Genomic DNA, 25,166 nt, shown 5'->3' with positions numbered 1-25,166 from the left:
TGATGCACAAAAACGCTTACATAGCATTGGCGCAAGGTTGCAAATGGAGTGGATTTATACAGCAATAAAATTGTCCAAACAGAAAATGATATAATAATCTTACTGTGTCCACTCCTGCCAGAAGCATTTCAGTCATATTAGCATAGATCTCTTCCACAGTAAGCTCTTTAGTCATTAGGAGATAGGTGAGTAGCCCACCTTTTACTTCTTCTCCTTGGTCCAGTTGGGACTGAATAGCCTTTATCTTGTTGTCAACGTGGATTTGACCTTTTAAATGACAAAAAAAAAAAAAAAAAATTAAAAAAATCCCCTAATCATTGTTCAGCCCTTCTTTTCTTTCCTCCCTTCTTTCCGATTTATACTTCGGTGATTACAAACATGGCACCTCCAGTGTAGAGGTGGGTTATGCTAAAGAAGAGGTCATACCACAATGCTTAAACCACCCCACAGATTGGTCAGATGCTGACCTCATAGAAAAAAGAACCATAATTGGCATATTCTTGCATGAAGACCACACAGACAAACACACACACAAACAAACAGGTGACCTTGGTAAAGCACATAATCTCCACCTATATTTTAATTCCTTTTCACAGCAAGTGCTACTGCAAAAAAGAAACAATGTGACAAAGAAACCTGAAAACAAAGAGATTGGAGTCTGTTGTTGTTCAGTTGCTGTTAATATTAATCAGAGGTCTGCAGGGGAAGGGCTTGTTTGTTTGTTTTTGGAGGTGGGTGTTCCACAAGGGGAAATGGTAGAAGCCCCATCAAATGCATTCTTTAAAGCAATCAAAAATGTATTATAGGGAATAATTTTATATGCGTAGGGGTATGGACTTGATTTCCTGATAGATCTTGCACATCTTTAATTTTAGCCCTGGGGAAATTCTGCGGGAACTACCCCCCTCGCAGAATGCCTGTGCTTCCCTGCAGAAAACGTCAGGGGAAGCAAAGAGAAGCCTCACGGGCAGTGGGATGACCATGAGTGCAGTTGTGGGAGGGTTTCCCCCACCCAAACAGAGGTGAGGCATGGGGGAAGCACACAGGGTTACATGCCACTGCCCCTCCGCCCCTCATTTCTGCAACCACAGAGCTGCCCAGCTGAAGTAGGGGGATGAGATGGGGAAGAACGGGGATAGGGGAATTGCAAGGGGAAGCAGGAGTCCGGCATGTGGCGTCCCCTTGGCTGCATCTGGGGCTTCCCTGTTAAGCAGGCCCATGGAACCCTTACCCTGAAAAGCCCTAGCCCCCTACACCTCGACCTCTCTGCTGAGCCCCTCACACCCAGACCCCCACTACACTGAGCCCCAACCAGCTGCAACTGGATCCCCTCATCAAACCCCACTCCCCCAGTAACTGGACTCTCCCACTAAGCTCCCCACACTCAGACCCCCTCCACCAAGCCCCATCTCCCCATACCCAGACCCCCCCCCCGAACCCCCTACATTCAGAATTTTAAAATATTATTTTAAATACATTTTATTTTTTTGGTGCCTAATTTTTAATTTTTTTGTGCATAATTTCGCTCAGGAGTAATTACTATAGGTCAATACAGCTCCAGCCATATGACAGATTTATATCGTTAATAATCTGAAGGAACCTCAAAACTTCTCTCAAAAAGTATACATTTGGGGGAATGTAGAAAAAGAAGATTCTGCTACAATATGAATGAAGTAATATGCAGATGTTTCCCAGCACCACTTCTGCAGGGTAAAAAGATTAGAGGGTTTTTGATACCCCCAAATTTTAAATGAGAAATATGAAAACAGGACTCCACTTCCGCAGAGTGATTATAGGCCACTGAAATGCTTATAAATAGAATGTTTTAAACCATATGCCATACTTTCCCTTACTTTTCTTTCCTCGTTTTTTTAAGTAGTAGGTATGTTTGCATGAAATACACTCAGTATTTCTTAAGAGTTCATGAGCTGATTCCTCATTTTGTTCACAGTCAGTTGAAGAGATGATGGTTTTGTTACAGAGCTCCTGTTCCAAAACTCACTGAAGTCAATGGGGAAAAAGCTTCCATTAAATTGAATAGGTTTTGGACAAGTGATGATTCTGACTTCAAGTGAGGAACAAGCAACAGAACAGATTAAAATAAATAATGAACTGGTAATGTAAAATAAGGGACTTACTAGACCATATTGGCAAAATTGTTTCCAAATGGAATATTTTTCAAACTTTTCTGTAAGAACATAAGAAGGCCATATTGGGTCAGACCAATGGTGTATCTAGCCCAATATCCTGTCTTCCAAAAGTGGCCAATACCAGATGCTTCCAAGGGAATGGACAGAACAGGATAATCATCAAGGGATCCATCTGCTGCATCGAGTCCCAGCATCTGGCAGTCAGAGGCTTAGGGACATCCAGAGTGTAGAGCTGCATCTCTGCCCACTTTGTCTAATAGCCTTGATGGACCTATCCTCCATGAACTTATTTAATTCTTTTTTGAACTCAGTTATACTTTTGGCCTTCACAACATCTCCTGGCAATCAGTTCTACAGGTTGACTGTGCGTTGTGTGAAGAAGTACTTCCTTTTGTTTGTTTTAAATCTTCAGCCTATTAATTTCATTGGTGACCCCTGATTCTTGTGTTATGTGAAGGAGTAAATAACACTTCCTTATTCATGATTTTATAGACCTTTATCATATCCGCACTTAGTCATTTATTTTCCAAGCTGAAAAGTCCATGTCTTTAAATCTCTCCTCATATGGAAGCTGTTCCATACCCTTAATCATTTTTGTTTCCCTTCTCTGTATCTTTTCCATTTCTAATGTCTTTCTTGAGATGGGTTGACCAGAACTGCACACAGTATTCAAATGTGGGCATACCATTGATTTATATAGTGGCATTATGATATTTACTCTCTTATTATCTATCCCTTTCCTAATGGTTCCTAACATTTTGTTAGCTTTTTTGACCCCCAGTGCACATTCAGTGGATGTTTTCAAAGAACTATCCGTGATGACTCCCAGATCTCTTTCTTGAATGATAACAGCTAATTTAGACCCCATCATTTTGTATGGATAGCTGGAAATATGTTTTCCAATATAGATTACTTTGCATTTATCAACATTGAATTTCATCTGCCATTTTGCAGTGCAGTCACCCAGTTTTGTGAGATCCCTTTGTAACTCTTTGCAGTCAACTTTGGACTTAACTATCTTGAGTAATTTTGTATCATCTGTAAACTTTGCCATCTCACTGGCAAATTGTGGGGTCAGCGACAAGGGACTGGTTGGGGATTATGACAGATATCCATTCCTCTCGCCAGAGTGTTTCTGCCCTAACATCCTGGCGTGGAAAATGAGACCATAATGGGCGACGTGATGACAAACATGCAGCTGGTGGTTTAAAAAGGTCATTGTGCAGCAGCAGGCTTGAATTGGCGCGTACTTTCTCCAGTAACTTGCCAGTGGCAACCTCTCATCTGATATGATGTGGAGCAATATTGCTTAGAACTGGAAGCCATGGGAGTGGGGTCAGACGCAGGGTGCCAGAGATGATATGCATGGTGGCATGTAACTGCGGATCCACCAGTTTGGTGTGTGACGATCGACTCCAAACTGGTGTGCAGTACTCCACCACCGAATAGGTGGTGGCAAGGGCTGATATCCACAAAGTTGGCGCATGAGCACCCCATGATGAACCTGCCAGTTTGCTAAGAAGATTGTTGTGCGTCTTAACTTTAGCTGCTGTCTTCTTCAGGTGGGCATGGTAACTCAGTGTGCAGTCTAAGGTCACACCTAGATAGACCAGTTCTACTTCATGCTTCACCTTCTGACCATCCAGATAAACATTCAGTGTTTGGGTTGTGCTGGTGTGGCGAAGATGGAACAAACTGGAAACTGTTTTTATGACACTTGGCTGAAGGCACCCAGTCTTACAGTAGCTAACTTTATCATATCCCAGTTTAAGGTGGCATCAAGCTCGTGAAATGTCCAGGCTTGGGTACCGCAACAGATGTCATCTGCGTAAATGAACTTTCGTGACTCCATTGTTGGCAGGTCATTGATGTAAAAGTTGAACAGAGTTGGAAAAAGCACACAGACCTGGGGTAACGCATTGTTGTCTCTGGGGATATAAGGAGGTTGACACCAACTGTGAACAACTTGCAAACTGGGCATCTCGAAACAACCTTGCCCTTCTCCATGATGTTAAGCAGTGAGGCACGTTCCATTCTTCTAGATGGGATCATGACTACTCTCCTGACTTGTGCTGGGTCAGTTCAGTTCATGGCCATCCTCAGCCAGCAACATGCCGAGTCTTGGATAACTTTCCACGCAGCCAACACAGACCGTCGCTGATCCATATCAGGCTACAGATCACAGTTGTCAAGAGTCCCAAAAAGAAGTGGTGGAGATTCTGAAAGGCAGACAGGGAAAAATACAGGGAAGCACTGGAGAAGAGAGTAGTGACAATACCAGCCGAGCATATCTCGGTAAATGAGACCTACTGTCACTTCTGTGGTGCTATCCCATGCGGTTGCCGCCCTGTCTACATCCCCTCTCTCGACAAAGAGTGCGCTGCCTTGCTAGAGCAGTATGAGGCATCTGGTGACCCAGATGTCACTGACCATCTGATCGAATCGTTGGACTCTGTTCGCCGAGCCAGATGGGAGGAGACAACCAACAAGATGAGCTTTACCCGCTCCAGCTGCAAGTGTTAGAGTCTGCTCTGAAGCCTTGGAGCAGGGCAGCAGCCACCTGCACTCTGCCGACCCTCAGTGACACCCAACCAGGTAGCTGGACACCTACTTAAAGTGGCCAGAGCACCTTTGGAGAAACAGGTGTGAAGACAAGTGAGGAACAAATGGCGTATGTTTAAATGTGTACACCAGATCAGAAGCTGCCCAGAACCATTCACTGTAACCAAGCTGGAACAGACACTGGGTAGCATCAAGTGTGGAACAGCTGCGGGCTATGACAACATATCTCCAGAATTCCTGAAAAACCTGGGCCCCCGTGCTCAGCTTTGGCTTGTGAAATGAAACAGGTGAACAAGACAGACAAACAAGGTGGATGGGTAAATGGGGTAACAAAACAAATAAGCTTTAGCAAAAAAGCAGATGTCCGAATATCTTTAACCTCTAGATAATAAGCATGATTTCACAGAAACATAGAAGATAGAGATGGAAAAGATGTGTTGGGCCGCACAGTCCACCACTTGGCCAATAAAGGATTGTTTCCTAGAATACTTTTCCTAGTTTTCTGTTCAGTCTAATTCCAATTGTCCCAATCAGTGCGGCTTCCACTACGCCTCTTAAAAGATTACCGCACCACATTCTAGTAGATCTCGTTGTCAAGAAGTTCTTTCTGCTATGTAGCCCAAATGTTCATCTAGTTTCTCTAAATAATCCCTTAATATTTCACACTGTACTTTATTCCTACTTTCTTCCTCTTCCCCAGTTTCTTACTATAATTTTAGGGTACAAATGCAACAAGCTCTATTCAAATACAGTGACAGCAGCTACAGAGACAAAGTTGAACTTTTCTATTATTAAATCTTACTGAATTTGAAGAGTCCATCCCAGGATCTGCAGAACTCTCTCCAAGGTTTTGGAATAAATGGACGAAGCCATTTGGGAATTGCCCCTGCATACATAGTTGTCTTAAACATGCTAAACATCAATTCCAGAGCCTCAATGTATTCCACAGTCTTCTCTGGGATGTTGTTTTCCAGGCAGCCCAATCGGGATTCATACAGAATAGTTGCCACACCTGAAAAGGAGAAAAGTCACAGAATTTACAGTCCCTTCATTCTTTTTATTTTCTTTGAGTTATTTATGGTACAGAATTAAAAGGTAAAGGAACAGAACCAAGTCTGCAAAAACATGCTTAATTAGTTTGACTAGCACTTACTTGGGATGGTTTAGGGATAATACAGTCCCTTATAAAACAGAGGGTAGACTAAATGACCTCCTTATGTGTCCTTTCTATGATAAAGGAGATGTTAAAGTTATTTCTTTTATCTCCTTTTACCTCTTCATGGGCCACCTTGAAGAATTATTTCTGGACAAATGAACTATGAAACCAATGATATACCTGAGATACATCGATGATATATTCATTCTCTGGACAAACGACTTAAACTCCCTTATAGACTTCCACCACAACTTCAGCAATCACCATCTATCCATTAAACTCTCTCTGGAACATTCCCATACGAGCAACAATTTCCTTCATACCACAATCAGCTTCAACAATGGAATCCTACAGACAACTATATACAAGAAACCCACGGATTACCACACCTACCTTCATAGATCCAGTAACCACCCCAAACACACCAAGAAATCTGTTACTTACAACCAGGCACTCATATATCACAGAATATGCTCTGAGGAGAAAGTCCAGGACACTCAAAACTGCCTTCACCAAACAAGGACACTCCACCAGAAAAGAAGATTGTATCATAGAACAGGCCACCCAAATACCCTGAGAGAACCTGTTTCAATACAGAAATAAAACCACCTCTGACACACACCCCTACTTGTCACTAGCGCCCCACACTGGAACTCATACGGGGTGTCATCAAATAACTACAACCCGTACTCAATGGGGACCCCCATCCTGAAAGAAATCTTTTCCGAACCCCCTCTCCTGGCCTTCCAACAATCCCACAACCTCTCCAAGCTCATCATCAGAAGCAAGCTTCTCACAGGCCAGGGGCACACCACTCCAAAGCAGTACCAGATCCTGCCCGAACAACAGATACAAAACCTGCAGATATACCTCCACTGCTACAATGATTGACATCCCCGACACACACCTTTCAAGATCCATGGGTCCTACTCATGCCTACAACAATATGTGGTGTACTTCATCCAGTGCACTCAATGCCCCAACAGAACCTATGTGGGTGAAACCAGACAATCATTACACTCTCCAATGAACTCACACAGGAAAATGATAAAAGACAAAAACACCCTATCTCCTGTGGGTGAACACTTTTCACAAAGCGATCACTCTATATCTAACCTATCAGTCTTCAACCTCAAAGGGAACCTGCACAACATTTCCAAAGATGAGCCTGGGAGCTTAAATTCATAACTTTGCTAGACACTAAAAATCATGGATTGAATTGAGACACAGGATTTATGGCTTATTACAACAATCTATAACCCCTAACAATGCCTCCTTAGTTGCTTCCCCCCACCACCACTTCCTTTCCTTTCTATGACTGGAGGGGTGACAACGGGTCACTTCACTTTGAAGGATCCCTGGAAATATATGTTAACTGCTTACACTAAACAATCTGTTCCATCTTGTATTTAGTTGTGACACTCTTAAGTTTCCCAGATCTGAAGAAAAGCTCTGTGTAAGCTCAAAAGTTTGTCTCTCTCATCAACAGAAGTTCGTCCAATAAAATATATTACCGCACTCCCCTTGTCTCTCTAGTTCATGCAGTGTCAGTTAAAGAACCACATGAAACTTTAAAACAAAAACTAATAATTCAACCACTGCTGAAAATCAGATATTTGGGAAAGGAATAAAACAAATGTTTAAATGCACAAAAAAAAAGCTACATAACAGTTACATAAGAACATAGGAATCGCTATATTTGATTGGACAGGAGATCCATCTAGTCAAGTATCTTTGCCTCCACCAGTAGCCAGATGCTTCTGAAGAAAGCGTAAGACCCCCACAGTTAGGCAGATGTAGGCACTGAAGAAAAATACTTTTCCCTGTTGAAACTGAAGACAGAATTTAGGTAGGCTAAATGTGACCCCTTGGCCTAGAACTTGGTAAGTATATTGAAGCTTAATGCCCCTACACTTGTGAAAAGTACCCTAGTATTTTGGATGATTACAAGTGGTTAGGACCTTGGGTTTACACTTTGTTTATAGGCGGGAACTTCAGTAGCAAGTGACCCTTTAACACAAAGCAGATATGGGATTAGTTTTGACTCTGATGAAAGAATGGTACTGATTCTTTAGCTGAAGTAGGCGCTAGTTAAGTGAAGCATTTGTAGGATCAAGCCATCTGATTGTTTTAAATTAGCTCGAGTGTGGCAGTGGCAGTTTATGATAAAAATGCCTAATTATAATCACATGGTTTCGCATTAATTTTCTTTCCAGATATTATGTGGTCTGTGTCTCACCTTCCATGGAATACTTGAAGAAAAGGTTGTTAACATTGGTCACTGTTTCCCTATCTTCCTCTTGACTCCTGAGAGTGTTGATTCTCTTAATTAAATCTGTGATGACTTCATTGACTCCTTCAGAGAAAACAGCCACATCCTTGGGTTTCAGGACCTTCTGCCTTAGTACACTCCTCATTTTTAGCCATTCTTCCCCTTCCCTAGAAGAAATAATTTAAAATATCTATGTACAATTCTTCCTGACAATCGTTAGCGAGGCAGGAAGTTCATGAATTAAATAAGAGTCTCTCATTAGCGAGTGATAAACAAATTCATTGGTAAAACTGAAACCACTACTGGGAAGGAGTATAGTGGACACTGGTGTGTCAAGTAATATGTTCTTAAGTTTCTTATTCTGTATTTACTGAAGGTGGCAAGTCATTCCATTGTCTAATTCACCTCACTGTTACAGTACGCAATCAAGTTTGTAAGTTAATTAATGTGTACTGGTTAGAGCTGTAGGACTCTTTCTGTCAGTATTCTGGAAGGGTCTTCAGGTAATTGTTTAATCACACCTGCTATATACATACAGTACCTGACCAACAAAACACATCTGAGATTCTGGTTTGCAAAAGTATCACACATATTCCCATTAAAATGAAATTTTAAATATACATTTATCTTTGCTAATTTGTTTTCTTTTATACAGATTTGGTGCTTTTCTCCCCAAAACATCCAACATAACCAGCTTTCATGGTCCACTGGTCTGATTTAATATAGCAAATCCTGTTATTTGCATATCAAGCCCTGTTATGTTTATTCCAAATCTAGGGGAAGTTTTCTGTGAGCAAAGTTTACTTTCTGTGAGATATGGTACTTTTCAAGTCCTAACCACCTACATTATGAGAAGTTCAAGACAGACCATTAATACATTAAGAATTACATAACTTAGAACAGTGGTTCTCAACTAGAGAGTACGTAGAGGTCTTTCAAACGGTACATCAAGTCATCTAGATATTTACCTAGGTTTACAATAGGCTACATAAAAAGCACTAGCAAAGTCAGTACAAACTAAAATTTCATACAGACAATGACTTGCTTATTCTACTCTGTATACTATACACTGAAATGTAAGTACAATATTTATAGTCCAATTGATTTATTTTATAATTATATGGTAAAAATGAGAAGGTCAGCAATTTTTCAATAATAGTGTGCAATGACACTTTTGTATTTTTATGTCTGATTTTTTAAGCAAGTTGTTTTTAAGTGAGGTGAAACTTGAAATACACAAGACAAATCAGATTCCTGAAGGGGTACAGTAGTCTGTAAAGGTTGAGAGCCACTGACTTAGAGTATGTGAGCTGAACAGGTTCATGCCAATTCAGATACTATAATGTGTCTGTATAATGTCTATGTGTATAACAGCAGTTCTCAACCAGGAGTCTGTGGGCCCTTTCTGTGGGGCCACAGGGCCCCACAGCTGAAACCCGGTGCCCCAAGTCCTAGCTACCCCCCCCCGGGGGCTGAAACTAGGAGATCCAGGGTGAGGGGTGCGGGCTCTGGGAGAAAGTTTGGGAGCGGGGTGCAGGCTCTGGGCTGGGGCAGGAGGTTGTGGGGTGGGAGGGAGGATGGGAGCGGCCAATGGGAGCTGCAGAGTCGGCGCTCAGGGCGGGGGCAGCGGCACGGAGGGAGGGAGGCAGAGCGGGCAAGGAGCCGCCTTAGCCCTGCTGCTGGCATGTCTCTGCACACCTCTTGCGGGGAGGGGGGCAGTAGGTCTCCGTGTGCTGCCCGGGCTGGGGGTAGCGCACGAAGCCACCTCCTCCCCGCTCCAGGGGCGCACAGAGACGTGCCAGCAGCCGTCCACTTCTGTGTGCGGCGTGGGGCCACCAGCCATGGCATGCAGTGCCTGCCTGAGCCCTGCTGCACTGCTGGCTGGGACTCAGGGGCAGGTTGTCAGATATTTGTCCTGCATTTTGGGGCCCCCCTGTCATTGGGGGCCCCGTGCCACTGCACGGTTTGTTTCATGGTAAATCCGCTTCTGAGTGTTGTGGCAGCCATGTTGGTCCCAGGACATTAGAGAGACAAGGTGAGTGAGGTAATATGTTTTATTGGAACAACTTCTGTTAGTGAAAAAGACAAGCTTTTGTATTTACACAGTGCTCTTCTTCAGGTCTGGGAAAGGTACTCAAGAGTGTTACAGATAAGTACAAGGTGGATCAGATAAGGAACTAACACATACACACCAACTTAAAGCAGCACTAGTTGCTGCCATAACAACAGATGCAAAACCTGCAAACATATCTGCACTGCTCCAGTGATCAATATCCCCCCAACAAACACACCTTTCAAGATCCATACGTTCTACACATGCCCATCACAAAATGTGGTTTCAGAGTAACAGCCGTGTTAGTCTGTATTCGCAGAAAGAAAAGGAGTACTTGTGGCACCTTAGAGACTAACGAATTTATTTGAGCATAAGCTTTCGTGAGCTACAGCTCACTTCATCGGATGCATAGTGTGGAAAGTGAAGAAGATCTTTTTATACACACAAAGCATGAAGAAATACCTCCCCCCACCCCACTCTCCTGCTGGTAATAGCTTATCTAAAGTGACCACTCTCCTTACAATGTGTATGATAATCAAGGTGGGCCATTTCCAGCACAAATCCAGGGTTTAACAAGAACGTTGGGGGGGGGGGGGGGGAACACAAGGGGAAATAGGTTACCTTGCATAATGACTTAGCCACTAAAGTGATCACTTTAGATAAGCTACCACCAACAGGAAAGTGGGTCTGTGTGGGGGGGAGGGGAGAGAAAACCTGGATTTGTGCTGGAAATGGCCCAACTTGATCATCATACACATTGTAAGGAGAAAGAAAAGGAGTACTTGTGGCACCTTAGAGACTAACGAATTTATTTGAGCATGAGCTTTCGTGAGCTACAGCTCACTTCATCAGATGCATACCGTGGAAACTGCAGCAGACTCTATATATACACAGAGAATATGAAACAATACCTCCTCCCACCCCACTGTCCTGCTGGTAATAGCTTATCTAAAAGCCATTTCCAGCACAAATCCAGGTTTTCTCACCCTCCGCCCCCCCACACAAATTCACTCTCCTGCTGGTGATAGCCCATCCAAAGTGACAACTCTTTACACAATGTGCATGATAATGAAGTTAGGCCATTTCCTGCACAAATCCAGGTTCTCTCACTCCCTCACCCCCCTCCAAAAACCCACCCCCATACACACACAAACTCACTCTCCTGCTGGCAATAGCTCATCCAAACTGGCCACTCTCCAAGTTTAAATCCAAGTTAAACCAGAACATCGGGGGGGGGGGGGTAGGAAAAAACAAGAGGAAATAGGCTACCTTGCATAATGAAAAATAAAAAGATCTTCTTCACTTTCCACACTATGCATCCGATGAAGTGAGCTGTAGCTCACGAAAGCTTATGCTCAAATAAATTCGTTAGTCTCTAAGGTGCCACAAGTACTCCTTTTCTTTCTACAAAATGTGGTGTATCTCAATCAGTACACTAAATGCCCCCAAAAACTACATGGGTGAAACGAGAGAATCGTTACACTCAAATGAACTCACCCACCAAAATGATAAAAGACATATACACCATATCACCTGTTGGCAAACGATTTTCACAAAACGGTTATTCTGTATCTGACCTCTCAGTCCTCATCCTCAAAGGTAACCTGCACAACATCTTTAAAAAACAAGCCTGGGAACTTATATTCACAACTCCACTAGACACCAAAAATCATAGACTTAATAAAGATAAGGAGTACTTGTGGCACCTTAGAGACTAACAAATTTATTTGAGCATAAGCTTTCCTGAGCTACAGCTCACTTCACTGGATGCATAAAGTGGAAAATGCAGTGAGGATGTTTTATACACACAGACCATGAAAAAATGGGTGTTTATCACTTCAAAAGGTTTTCTCTCCCCCCACCCCACTCTCCTGCTGGTAATAGTTTATCTAAAGTGATCACTCTCCTTACAATGTGTATAAAGATAGGTTTCAGAGTAGCAGCCGTGTTAGTTTGTATTCGCAAAAAGAAAAGGAGTATTTGTGGCACCTTAGAGACTAACAAATTTATTTGAGCATAAGCTTTCGTGAGCTACAGCTCACTTCATCGGATGCATTAATAAAGATACTGGATTTATGGCTCATTACAACAATCTGTAAACTACTAACACACCTTTGGCCTAGGATTGTAGAAGTGTTAACTGCCCACTTCACCTTGAATGGTCTCTTGCAACATGAGTTGACTCCTTATCTGTTCCATCCTTGTATTTAGTTGTGACATTCTGAGTACCTTCCCCAGACCTGAAGAAGGGGAAAGCTTGTCTCTTTCACCAACAGAAGCTGGTCTAATATCTAAAGGTATTACCTCACCCACCGTCTCTCTCTTCGTTATTTAAGCAGACAAACCAACAGTCTTTCAAACATTTTTAAATTGTCATTTGAATAAGCACTCCCGCTGAAAGTCTTCCACTTGGAATGGGATGCTGCTGTAGATTACAGAAAGTTACTGGACCAGAGAGGAATTTCATCCCCCGCCACCTCCCCACTGCCTTCTCTTCTCTTGCTGTCTCTGGAATGCCCACTCCATCTCTAAAAAGGTCTCAGTCATCCATGACCTTTTCATATCTTGCTCCCTCCAGCTCCTGGCTCTCAGATACCTGAATCCCTTCGTTTGGCTTGGCCTCTGAAACTTGCCCTCTCTTATGGAGGCCTCTCCTCTCACATCTCCTGCCCTGCATCAGGCCACGGTGGAGTTGTCGGGCTTCCCTCCCATTCCTGCTGCTTCCAACCCCTCCCTCTTCCCCCTTCCCACCCTTTCTTCTCTTTTGGACAGCACGGCATCCAACTCTTCTCTCCTTTTCCTGTCCACGTTGCTATCAATTACCATTCACCCAACTCCTTCCCATCAGCCTTCTTCTCCGGCTATGATTCCTGGCTCTCTCTCTTCCTCTCCTCACAATCCACCATATGCATCCTTCTCATCCCTGAGTAATTTCATGTTGATAACCCATCCAACCCCCGTAAATGCATGTTTCCTCACCCTCATGTCTTCATTCAACCTGCAGCCCTGGTTCAACTATCCCACTAGCAAAAAGAGCCATTCACTTGACTTGGTTTTACCAAGCACTGCTCTCTTTGATCTCTCTGTTGCTGAGTTCCCCCTCTTCAACCATTATTCAGTCTCGTTCAACATTGCCTGTCAGCCTCCTCTCTCATGCCCTGTCATTTGGCCTTTCCATGACTTCCAGTCCATCAGCACTTCCAGTGCACTTCTCATCTGCTCTCTGCTCTCTCTTCCCTTTCCTCCATTGATATGGTTTTTGATTCACTTAATTCCTCTCTGTCCTCCACCCTTGATTCTTTTGCCCCCCTTTCCCATTGAAAGGGCCACCCACAATCCCAGTTGTCTTTTCACCACCTTTACTCATTCCTCAAACTGTCTCATCTTCCTGTCTCCACTTCTCTCTTTGCAGAGTACCTTGCTGATTTCTAGCAGGAAAAAAATGACAAAATATTATGTGACTTTCCCCGACTCTTCAGTTTGCCTTCCCTTCCCCCTCCTACAACTCTCTCCTCCTTCTCTCTCATCACAGATGCACAAATTCTTCTCTGATCTCCTCCTTCAGGCCCTCCACTTGCCCCAGTGACATCATCCTATCCCATCTCCTGATCTCCCTTGTGCCCACTTTCATCCCCAGCTGACTCATCTCCTTAACTGCTCACTATCTTCCATCTCTTTGCCTTCACAATACAAACATATTTTACTCTCTCATATCTTAAAAAAAAAAAAAAAACACCTGTGACCCCACTTGTCTCTGCAACTACTGCCCCAACTCCCTTCTCCATTTCATCTCCAAACTCATTGAACACACTGTCTACAATCGTTGTCTGGAGTTCCTCTTCTCCAATTCCATCCTAGACCCTCGTCAGTCTGGCTTCCACCCCTTACACTCAACTGAAGCCGCTCTCACCAAAGTCTCTAATGATCTCTTTTTTTAGCCAGATCACAGAACCAGTACTCCATCCTCATTCTCATTCTCCTTAACTTGTCTGCTGCCCTGTCATCCCTATCATCCAGTCTCAGCTTCTTGCAGAGGTTTAGGGACAACTGGAGCATGGGGCTGTGTCCCTGACCATCTTGGGTAATAGCCTTTGATGAACCTACCTTCATGATCTTATCTAATTCTTTATGGAACAGAGTTATACTTTTAGACTTTCCAACATCCCCTGGCAATGAGTTCTGCAGATTGTCTGTGCATTGTGTGAAGAACTACTTCTTTTTGCTTTCAACTTACTGCCTATTAATTTCATTGGGTGACTCCCGTTCTTGTGTTACATGAAGGGGTAAAGAACACTTCCCTATTCAGTTTTTCCACATCGTTCACAATTTTATAGACTTCTATCATATCCCCCCGGCCCTTACTCAGCTCTTTTCTAAGCTGAACAGTCCCAGTCTTTTTAAATCTCTCCTCGTATGGAAGCTGTTCTATACCCCAATCAGTTTTGTTGCCCTTCTCTGCACCTTTTTCAATTCTTATATATCAACAAGGAGCCATTATTTTGAATCTGACCTATATTTTAACCTTGAGATTTTGGTGTAATGTGAGTGTTAAATGCATTATCAGGCTTTCACTATATAAAGCCTTTTGCTACTGCAATTTTATCTCATCAAAGTAAGAGAATGGCCATGACTCACAAAAAGATTGGTTCCCTTTTGCATAAACACATTACATCACTGATTACTGTGAATGCTTCACAAGGACAATTACCCTCATACACCACCCCCCCCCCCCACACACACACAATCATGTTACATGCAAGCTTTCAGAGGCAGATAATTCTTCTTGAACCAATCATATGCTAAATGAAAAAAACCACCAGGCTGATTTATATAGTACTTCAGAAGATTAACATGCTTTGATAATACAAATTAAGAAGGGAAAATAGTAACCATACTTACGCAGAAATAAGTCCTGTAGCTCTCCCTCTTAAATCTCTGTACTCTTGCCAGGATTCCATGTTAGCTCTTTGTGGAGTTCTACCTTCCGCTCGGAGCACCTGAGCAACCATGTCTCGATCTGCAATGGACACTACAAACTGTGGACCAAAGTGAGACTTGAAGATCTTTCCATATTCCTGAGTGTGTTTTTGCTGCAACATCAACAACAAATCAGAGAAAAAAAACATTATGAAAAAAAAAAATAAAGGCAAAGGAAACTGATACTTTTGTCATAGAACATATCAATTTGCATTGACATAAAATGCCACCTAATCTACTGAGGGGAGAGTTTGCAGCAGTAGCACTTTAGAAACAGAATAAGTTTTTCAGGAGCAAACCATACTTCTGAATACCAGCCATCTTCAAAGATATTTCATTACTTGAAAGACAGGAGTTGAAGACCAGCCTGATGATCTAGTGGCAGATCCGTGAGCAGTCATGTGTTGGATCCAGATCTAGGTCCCAAGCTCTTCAATCAAGCAATAGCTGGAAGTGTCACTAGAAAGCATCATCATTCTTGAAATACTCACCATGACCAGAAGGGGAGGTCACTGCTATGCGGGATCTTTGAGGCTGGAAAGACCCCAGACCTCCACAAGACACAAAGGGCTAGCTACACTGAATATTGAAGAGGTGAAAGGACTTGTGGAGTAGGGAAATGTCCAACTCATGTCCAAAAGAGTGACAAAATTGTTTTTCCCCCATGTCAACCTGTTGTGCAGTGCTCCATTTTGAAAATATTGGTCTTATATAAAAGATCAGCCCCAAAAAAGATCAAAACAAAGGATGAAAGTAAAGGGAGGTAAGAAGCATAGTCAAGAAGTAAATTTTTACTTTTTTGTTTTAAAAAGGCTCACTTGTCCCTCTTCAATAAATAAAGCAATTAGTGTGTTCCTTATTCTTTACAAAGTGTACTCAATGACCTTGCCATTAGGGCTGCCAGCACAACAGCAGTGCATTGAAATTTCCAAATTTTAGAGTAGATTTATTATGACAAACATCTCAAAAAAGGCATACATTGTCAGGTGGTGGAAAAGAAAAGGTGGAGGGTGTTCTACTTATCTAATAAGGTATCTCTGTTAAGTGATCCATGAATACTAGCTGGAGGCAAAGAGCAGGCAATTAAGAAAGAGGAATTGAGAAACATTCAACAATAAAAAAAACAAACAAAAAGATTTCTCAAAAGATTATTTTACAGAGTGATGCTCTATCTTTCCCAACAAATAGAAAAAGATTAATAGATTTCATTCGGAGATGGTCTTGAAATGAAGCACCCATCTCTCAGGAATTCATTTTGAATATATCTGAGGAGAGATTAGAACTAAATGTAGGCCGAGATAAAGCCACAAAACCACTTTAGGAGATAGTAGATATAGATAATAAAAATCCATTAGCAGGAGAGCTGGTGTAGAAGAACCAAGAGTTCTGAAGGAACTCAAATGTGAAATTGCAGGACCTCTAACTGTTGTCTGTAATCTATCATTTAAACCAGCTTCTGTATCAAATGACTGGAGGATAGCTAATGTGACGTCAATTTTTAAAAAGGGCTCCAGAGATGACCCTGGCAATTACAGGCCGGTAAGCCTGACTTCAGTACCGGGCAAACTGATTGAAACTATAGTAAAGAACAAAATTGTCAGACAAATAGATGAGCATAATTTGTTGAGGAATAGTCAAAATGGTTTTTATAAAGGGAAATCATGCCTCACCAATCTACTAGAATTCTTTGAGGGGGTCAACAAGCATGTGGACAAGGGGAATCCAGTGGATGTAGTGTACTTGGATTTTCAGAAAGCCTTTGACAAGGTCCCTCACCAAAGGCTCTTAAGCAAAGTAAGCTGTAATAGGATAAGAGGGAAGATTCTCTCATGGATTGGTAACTGGTTAAAAAATAGGAAACAAAGGGTAGGAATAAATGGTCAGTTTTCAGAATGGAGAGAGGTAAATAGTGGCGTTCCCCAAGGGTCTGTACTGGGCCCAGTTCTATTCAACATGTTCAGAAATGATCTGGAAAAAGGGGTAAACAGTGAGGTGGCAAAATTTGCAGATGATACAAAACTACTCAAGATAGTTAAGTCCCAAGCAGAATGCAAAGAGCTACAAAAGGATCTCTCAAAACTGGGTGACTGGACAACAAAATGGCAGATGAAATTCAATGTTGATAAATGCAAAGTAATGCACATTGGAAAACATAATCCTAACTATACATATAAAATGATGGGGTCTAAATTAGCTGTTACAACTCAAGAAAGAGATCTTGGAGTCACTGTGGATAGTTCTCTGAAAACATCCACTCAATGTGCAGCAACAGTCAAAAAAGCGAACGGAATGTTGGGCATCATTAAGAAAGGGATAGATAATAAGACAGAAAATATCATATTGCCTCTATATAAGTCCATGGTATGCCCACATCTTGAATACTGCATGCAGATGTGGTTGGCCCATCTCAAAAAATATATATTAGAATTGGAAAAGTTTCAGAAAAGGGCAACAAAATTTATTAGCAGTATGGAATGGCTGTCGTATGAGGAGAGATGAATGAGACTGGGACTTTTCATCTTGGAAAAGAGATGACTGAGGGGGGATATAATAGAGATCTATAAAATCATAAGGAAGTATTATTTACTCCTTCTCATAACTCAAGAACTAGGGGCCACCAAATGAAATTAATAGGCAGCAGGTTTAAAACAAACAAAAGGAAGTATTTTTTTTATACAACGCACAGTCAATGTGTAACTCCTTGCCAGAGGATGTTGTGAAGGCCAAGACTATAACAGGGTTCAAAAAAGAACTAGATAAATTCATGGAGGATAGGTCCATCAATGGCTATTAGCCAGAATGGGCAGGGATGGTGTCTCTAGCCTGTTTACCAGAAGCTGGGAATGGTGGGCAGGGGATGGATCACTTGATGATTACCTGTTCTGTTCATTCCCTCTGGGCTATTGACCTGGCATTGGCCACTGTCGGAAGACGGGATACTTCTGGGCTAGATGGACCTTTGGTCTGATCCAGTATGGCCGTTCTTATGGTAAGAAAATTTACAATCAGAGAATCAGGATCGGAAAAAATCCACCATCAGGAGAACAGATTTAATTTGTGTAAAAAGAAAACGGTGAAGTGAGCTGTAGCTCATGAAAGCTTATGCTCAAATAAATTTGTTAGTCTCTAAGGTGCCACAAGTACTCCTTTTCCTTTTGCGAATACAGACTAACAGAGCTGCTACTTTGAAACCTTAATTTGAGTAGTATCCCTTAATCTTCCACTATTATATAGATGAGATGTTCAATTGCCTGTAATAACCTTGGAAAGAATTAATCATTCTTTAACATATTGTACTACATTCTTATAACATACGTACATTCAGTTATACTCTTTACGGTGAGATTTATAAGCTAGAATTCAATAAAGACAACTTTGGACTAAATTTTGAGGAGTGAAATCTAATGAAATATGTGTTCTTTCCACAAATAATAGAAAAAGAAGGTAACTCTTCAGGGCAGGAATCTTGTCTTCCATTGTGACTGTACAGCCTCTAGCTCATCTGGGAACATTACTTGTAAAAAATAATAAAATAATAAACAAAATGGCATTTTGTGCATCACATGTATATTGCAGATATGTCTGAAAGGTCTGTTTGATATTTTATTTCACAAACCCATTACTTCCATATTTTGTTTCTTGTTACAATTATTAAAAATATCCTGCCTTGTCTCCCTACTCCCTCATATGTCATGCTGTACTTCACACACAACATTTGAATTCGCAGAGTCCAAACCCTTCCCCCTCACCTTCGTTTTCCTTCTCTCTGAACCTATGGGTGGAACACAACAGCTCCAACTCCACTGAACTCAAAACTCTTTTCCTTTACCCAGAGTTGCTGTAGGCACTGCTGCTATGGCCAACTAAATTCTGGAATCAGGTTACTGAGAACAGAACCTTCATTGTAAAAAATGCTTAAATCCCCCCCACACCACCCCTTTTGCATATGGAACATTTCTGTCTCTCAAAGAACATAATTTAAGTAGCTGCAATGGTTACCAAGAGGTTTCAGATTAATTCATTCCTGATGTTCACTCTGTTGTTAAATTTAACAGGGTGTTATTAATCCAGTTACAGAGTATATACAAACAAGCCATCATGATTTGTAAACTAAAATGTTTTGTGAGACTCTAAACTGAATAAAAAATAGATAAAATATACTGCCCCACACCTTTTTTTTGCGGTTTTTCCTTCCACAAATTGTATTGGATTAAGGGGAAAATCCTGTATTGTTCAGTGGTTGTGGCATGTATTACTATTTTTTCACCTCTAGTTTCTTTGATTGTTGTTATTTTCAAAAATTTTCATAGCACTAACAAATATTTTAGTTGCTAAAATTAAAGAAAGCAATATTTTGCACAGTACGTATAACCCTGTTGTAATTTAATTTGTGGATATGGGTCACATGTCTGTCTTGTACACCCACACACACACACACACAGTATTTTTTGCTTTGTTTCTCTCAGGGGGGAGTCAGTTGTTTTAATTGGCTACCAATCCAGTTAGGCCAAGAAATTCAAAAATAGAAGACTAAAGTTTGGCTGCCATTGACCTCACTAAAGATTTAAGAGTCTAACTCTAGTCTATTTTTAAAAATTTTAACAGAAAGTAACATATAATCTTTACTCTAAAATACAGCAACTTGTTTGAATTTTCCCTTTTTGCCTTTCCTTTCCCTTTCTGGGAATTTTTAGTCCCTCTTCTCCATCCTGATTTTTGTTTCCTTCCATAGTTCATGTTTCTATCCTGATACCTTGTGTTTTCTCAGCAGCTGCCCTTTCCTTTCCCCTCTTTTCCCTTTTTATCTTCTCTGCTCCTTTTCCATCCCCAAGATCCTCTGCTGCTGCTTCTTAGACCTGGTCTACACTTAAAAGGCTTTAACTTATGGCACAACTTATATTATTAAAGGGTATGATTTTTTACCAACAGTTAAACCCTAGCATAGGTGCAGCCATACTGGTATAAAGCCCTTTATGCTAGCCTCGTATATTTTGTTCACCGAACTGGAATAAGCTATACTGGTAGAAGCACTTTTACTCTGGTATAACTGCATCTATATAACAGGGTTTCTGCTGCTTGAATTGAACTATGCCAGCATAGTTAAGGAAGCAAAACTTTTAAGTTTAGACAAGGCCTTATGGGCTGGAATACAGACAATCCCTCCACCTATAATGCAAGGCATTTGGTCACTCCCGCCCTTATATCCCCAGTGCAGCCACAGTTGCAGTCTTTGTATTTTTCTGGAGAGGAGGGGGAAGCAGACCTGCTTAACCCTGAGCTACTGTAAAACAGGTAATCAGATTTGACAGAAAATGAAGTATATGCTTTTAATTTTGCCCTCCTTAGGGATGGTGTCTTCAGAGGGCACACAAGTCCCTTCCTCACTCCAGTGGTTTCATTCAGTGTCAGTTCCCTTTTCTGCCTCTGAAGGATGAAGAGCTCCTCTCTTCCTCTGAAGCTTCCCAACTCAAGTTTTTCCCTCCTTTCTGCCCCATCCCTTTCTGTTCCCCTTCCCCCAATGTCTAACAACTCCACAACTTTCCTCTGACTGTCTCATGACCCACTGGATTTTGCCCCTTTCAGGCCTCCTGCTCCCCACTGTCTTGACTCCACAAGGGAAGATGGGGACTCATTTGACTGTTGCTTCCGCCATTGCTTGATGCAGCACACCTTCTCTATATGGTACCTCACCACAATCCCCACACTGCCTCTTTCCTCATGTAGCAAGAGCACAGAGCAGGAGCTGATGGAGAAACCAAAGAGAGTGTGACAAGGGATCAACCAAAGAAGAAAGAGAAGAAGTTTCAACTGCTGGTCTCTCACCTAGCCAGCAATTAAGAGTGAGCAGGAGAGAAACAAAATCCTGAATGCTGACCTAGCAAAGCTGGAGACACCACTGGGGAGCCCAGAATTGAGATGGAAAGCTATCCTCTGTCCAAAAGCCTGAGGTTAAGTTGTTTTGGGCACCAGGGATTCCTACTGTGGGTGTAACTACTGCGGGAAAATTCAAACCTATCTACAGTGACATCCCACCCTGTAGTGTATGGTAATGGACCATCCTTATTGTGATGCCTAAAGTCTAATGTTATCTAACAAAAAGAAACATTTGATCAGACAGTATTTTTTCTAGCAATAATTATTCTAAAGGGTCAATACTCTGCATTACAAATGTCTGATTTTGTACCAGGCATGAAAACCCATTAGGTACTGTCCCTGAAAAATAAACACAAGCTTGTATTTTTCATACAGTTCTTTATTTTCTTGAAATGCAGGTGCTCACCCTAAACCCACTTGTCCGAGGAAGATGCAGATGGGAGGGAAGGGAGCCCCAGCATAGGAAGGAGTGGCTGCTTAAAAAACAAAGATAGAGGAACTCCCTCTTTATAAAAGACACATTCCAGAGACTATGTCAGCAGCATGCTCTAATTATTGCACATCTCTCCTGCTGCTCCTGGGAATTGTGCAGTGACACCTTGCAGGCTGGGGCCTATCAAATGCAAAGGCGCAGGGCCTGGAGATGACAGGCCCCAACCCACAAGACATTCCCATCTTTGCTCTCTGACCCAGACAGACCAAGATGATGACCCATTGTCTAGGCTGCTCGTCCCACAGGCCAGATTGTGGGAGCCCTGGGACTTCCCCAGTGGTGAAGCTAGGTGGAGCAAACAGAGGAAGCGGACATAAAAAAAGGTGCCACCCACTTGTACTCACTGGGCGGCACTCCAGGTCCTCGGCAGCACTGAAGGCCCCCGCCAAGCTGGAGCGCATGAAGGCCCCCGCCGCCGAGGAGCCGGAGTGCGTGGAGGCCCCACCGCCGAAGACCCGGAGCACTGCCGGGTGAGTAAAAATTAAAAAAGGTACCTATAAATTAGAAAAGCGCCACTTGAGTTCAGAGCGGGAGCGGCCGCTCCCCCGGCTCCTTCCCTGGCTACGCTACTGGACTTCCCGTTAGCTGCCCACTCCAGACACTGGTCCTCTCCCACTCAAATTAAGTATCTGCCATCAGCATGTGGGGCCTCAGCTGCCCTAGTCTATGTCATCGCTTGGCCCACCTCAGAGTGGTTTATTACATGCCTGGGTGTGGGGCTTTAGTGTCCATGCAACTGTGTGTGAAACATGAGTGAGCACACAGCCAAGCTGTGGCCAAGGGGCCCCCAAGCCTGCAGTCACTCACTCCCCCGTCCCTTCTTAGAAGAATCATAGAATCACAGAAGATTAGGGTTAGAAGAGACCTCAGGCGGTCATCTAGTCCAACCCCCTGCTCAAAGCAGAACCAATCCTAACTAAATCATCCCAGCCAGGGCTTTGTCAAGCCGGGCCTTAAAAACCTCTAAGGAAGGAGATTCCACTACCTCCCTAGGGAACCCATTCCAGTGCTTCACCACCCTCCTTGTGAAACAGTGTTTCCTAATATCCAACCTAGACCTCCCCCACTGCAACTTGAGAGCACCACTCCTTGTTCTGTCATCTGCCACCACTGAGAACAGCCGAGCTCCATTCTCTTTGGAACCCCCCTTCAGGTAGTTTAAGGCTTTTATCAAATCCCCCCTCAGTCTTCTCTTCTAAACTAAGTCTAAACAAACCCAGTTCCCCCAGCCTCTCCTCGTAAATCACGTGCCCCAGCCCCCTAATCATTTTTGTTGCCCTCCGCAGGACTCTCTCCAATTTGTCCACCTCCCTTCTATAGTGGGGGGGCCCCCAAACTGGATGCAATACTCCAGATTAACAAATTTATTTGAGCATAAGCTTTCCTGAGCTACAGCTCACTTCATGGGATGCATGCATCCCATGAAGTGAGCTGTAGCTCAGGAAAGCTTATGCTCAAATAAATTTGTTAGTCTCTAAGGGGCCACAAGTCCTCCTGTTCTTTTTGCAGATACAGACTAACAGGGCTGCTACTCTGAATACTCCAGATGTGGCCTCACAGTGCCAGACAGAGGGGAATGATCACGTCCCTTGATCTGCTCCCAACGTTCCTACTTCTTGCCCACTACCAGGAAGCCTCCTCCCCCCGCAACTAGAAGGGGGCCAGCCCCTCCCCTCTATACAACCACCCCGTCGCACACGTGGGGTCCGTCCCTCCCTGCTGTCTGCCAATAGGGGGTGCAGGAGGGAGGGCAGCTGTCTCGGGGACATGGGGGAGCCGCGGCATTGGCTCCCTTCCGGCAGCGCGAGCCCCTTTGGAACGTTGGGGCGCCGCGAGCCGCGACCGTTGGCTGGGTCCCCCCACCCCCAACTTTGGCGCGCGCTGCCATCCTCAGAAGGGGTGGAGGGAGGGGGAAGGGAGGGTTTCAAATGGCCCGCCTGCTGCTGAGGGGATGGCTGTCTAAACAACTCAGCGGCGGCAGCCCCGCCAGCCCTCAGGCCAATACACAGCCGGCGCAGACATATACACAGAAACCGGCCCCCGAGGGGCCCGATATGTGAAGGGTCTGCATGCAGAGCGGGGTGCGAGCGAGGGATAGTTAAGAGACAAAATGGTCTCTCTGAGGAACTGATGAGCTCTGGGGAGATGTAGGTGAAAAAAGCTGAGGGAACCACCCCCCGCAGTGTGTTGTATAGGGCCAAATTCTGCCCACAGAGACATGTGCGCCCCCACAGCATAGTGTGGACACTGCTCCAAGCCTCAGAGAGGTTGCAGTTCAAATTTTCATTATAAGTCACAGAAATTCTGCCTTGTGCTGACACTGCCTCGTTCTGGAGATGAACAGAGTTGGTTGGTTTTTGGTAAAATCTGAGGAAAAATCCTCTCTTGTGTTCCACAAATCTTAAAGGGGAAAAAAAGCCCCCTCTGCCATGTATTATTATGGCTGGATTTCTTCAGTTCTGCATGTAATGTTAAACAAGTCAGTCGTGCCAACTAAAACCCCAAACAGCTAAGGTTGAAAAGACGGGAAAATATTGCCCCAAAAAAGGGAGGAGGAGGAAGATGCAAAGGAAGTCCCACAAGATGCTGGGTTTGTGGGGGATAGAGAAAGCCCTAATATTAGATGAGAGATTTGGAAAAACCACAAGAATCAGTCAGAAATCTGTTCTCACTAAAGCAGATTCTAATGCACGTTTTGCAGACTCTTGTCCATGACTGAAAAGCACGTTTTTAATACTGTTCTCTGACGGAAAGAAAGAAGAAAGCCAGGGTTGAAGTCGCCAAACACTGAAACACTCATTGCATGAAGACTGAATGGGGCGAACAGGGATCCTATAAACAAACACCAACTGTAGCGTGACAACAGCACCAACACGACGTTGTCATGACAAGCAGGATTAACTGGGACTGCAACTCATTAATTAAGCAGATACTTTTTTTAAAAAAAACTGATATCCTAGAGTAAATCAAAATGGTTCTTTTAACTAAATTGTACCTGGATTTCATGAATGCGACCAAAGCCGTCCTTCCAGAAGAACTCAACCAGGTTGGAGAGGGTTTTGGGTCCAGGCATTTCTTGCAGGCTCTTCACTTTGCAGTGGTGGTGTTGGGTGGGTTTCAGGAGCCGCTCTGCCTCCTCTGAAACTGCCACCATCTCCTCCTCTTTGTCCTCTGCTGCAGCAGCAGCAGCTGCTGTTGTAGTGTTATTTTGCACCTCCAAAGTCTGGCTGCTAGAACGTTTGGTCAGTTGGTGAAACCCGCTGACAAAAATCACACGAAAAAAGCAACTCCTTTTCTCAGGCTCAAGCGCCTGTTTGCAACTGCTGTTCAAGACTTTGGTGAAAAGAGACATTTTTTTTTTATATTCAGTAAAAGTTCTGTTTTGTTTCTGCAGCCGCTTTTTATTTGATTGCCGTTTCTCTTCTCCTTTAACTTGCGCAAGCAGCACTTCTCCAATCTCTTAATGCCTGAGCATCAGTTTACACAGACCATTATTAAAGGCTCCCTCCCCTAAGGCTGGAAAAGGGGTGGTGGTCTGGAATGAGACTTGAATAAAATGAGCCTTTTGTTTTGTTTAATTCAAATCCGATAAATTTACTAATTAAGCCTGCTCTGAAGCAATCAAGGTT

General features: G+C 43.1%; 1 protein-coding gene across 1 annotated transcript in view; it reads right to left on the bottom strand.

Moving 5' to 3' along the window:
* The window catches only part of CYP27C1 (cytochrome P450 family 27 subfamily C member 1), a 42,415-nt gene extending 17,526 nt beyond the window's left edge, over positions 1-24,889 (bottom strand). Inside the window, exons 1-5 of the mRNA XM_077830292.1 lie at positions 24,533-24,889; positions 15,093-15,283; positions 8,108-8,307; positions 5,515-5,724; positions 104-267 (exon numbers count right to left, since the gene is read on the bottom strand). Of these exons, the coding sequence (XP_077686418.1) occupies positions 104-267; positions 5,515-5,724; positions 8,108-8,307; positions 15,093-15,283; positions 24,533-24,889 (1,122 nt within the window). The remainder of the gene's footprint in view (positions 1-103; positions 268-5,514; positions 5,725-8,107; positions 8,308-15,092; positions 15,284-24,532) is intronic.
* Between the last annotated feature and the right edge of the window lie 277 nt (positions 24,890-25,166).

The sequence above is a fragment of the Eretmochelys imbricata genome, chromosome 11 (assembly GCF_965152235.1).
Source record: "Eretmochelys imbricata isolate rEreImb1 chromosome 11, rEreImb1.hap1, whole genome shotgun sequence".
Classification (NCBI taxonomy): Eukaryota; Metazoa; Chordata; order Testudines; family Cheloniidae; genus Eretmochelys; species Eretmochelys imbricata.
Note: the sequence above shows the minus strand (reverse complement) of the source record. Positions and strands in the feature narration are given on the sequence as shown.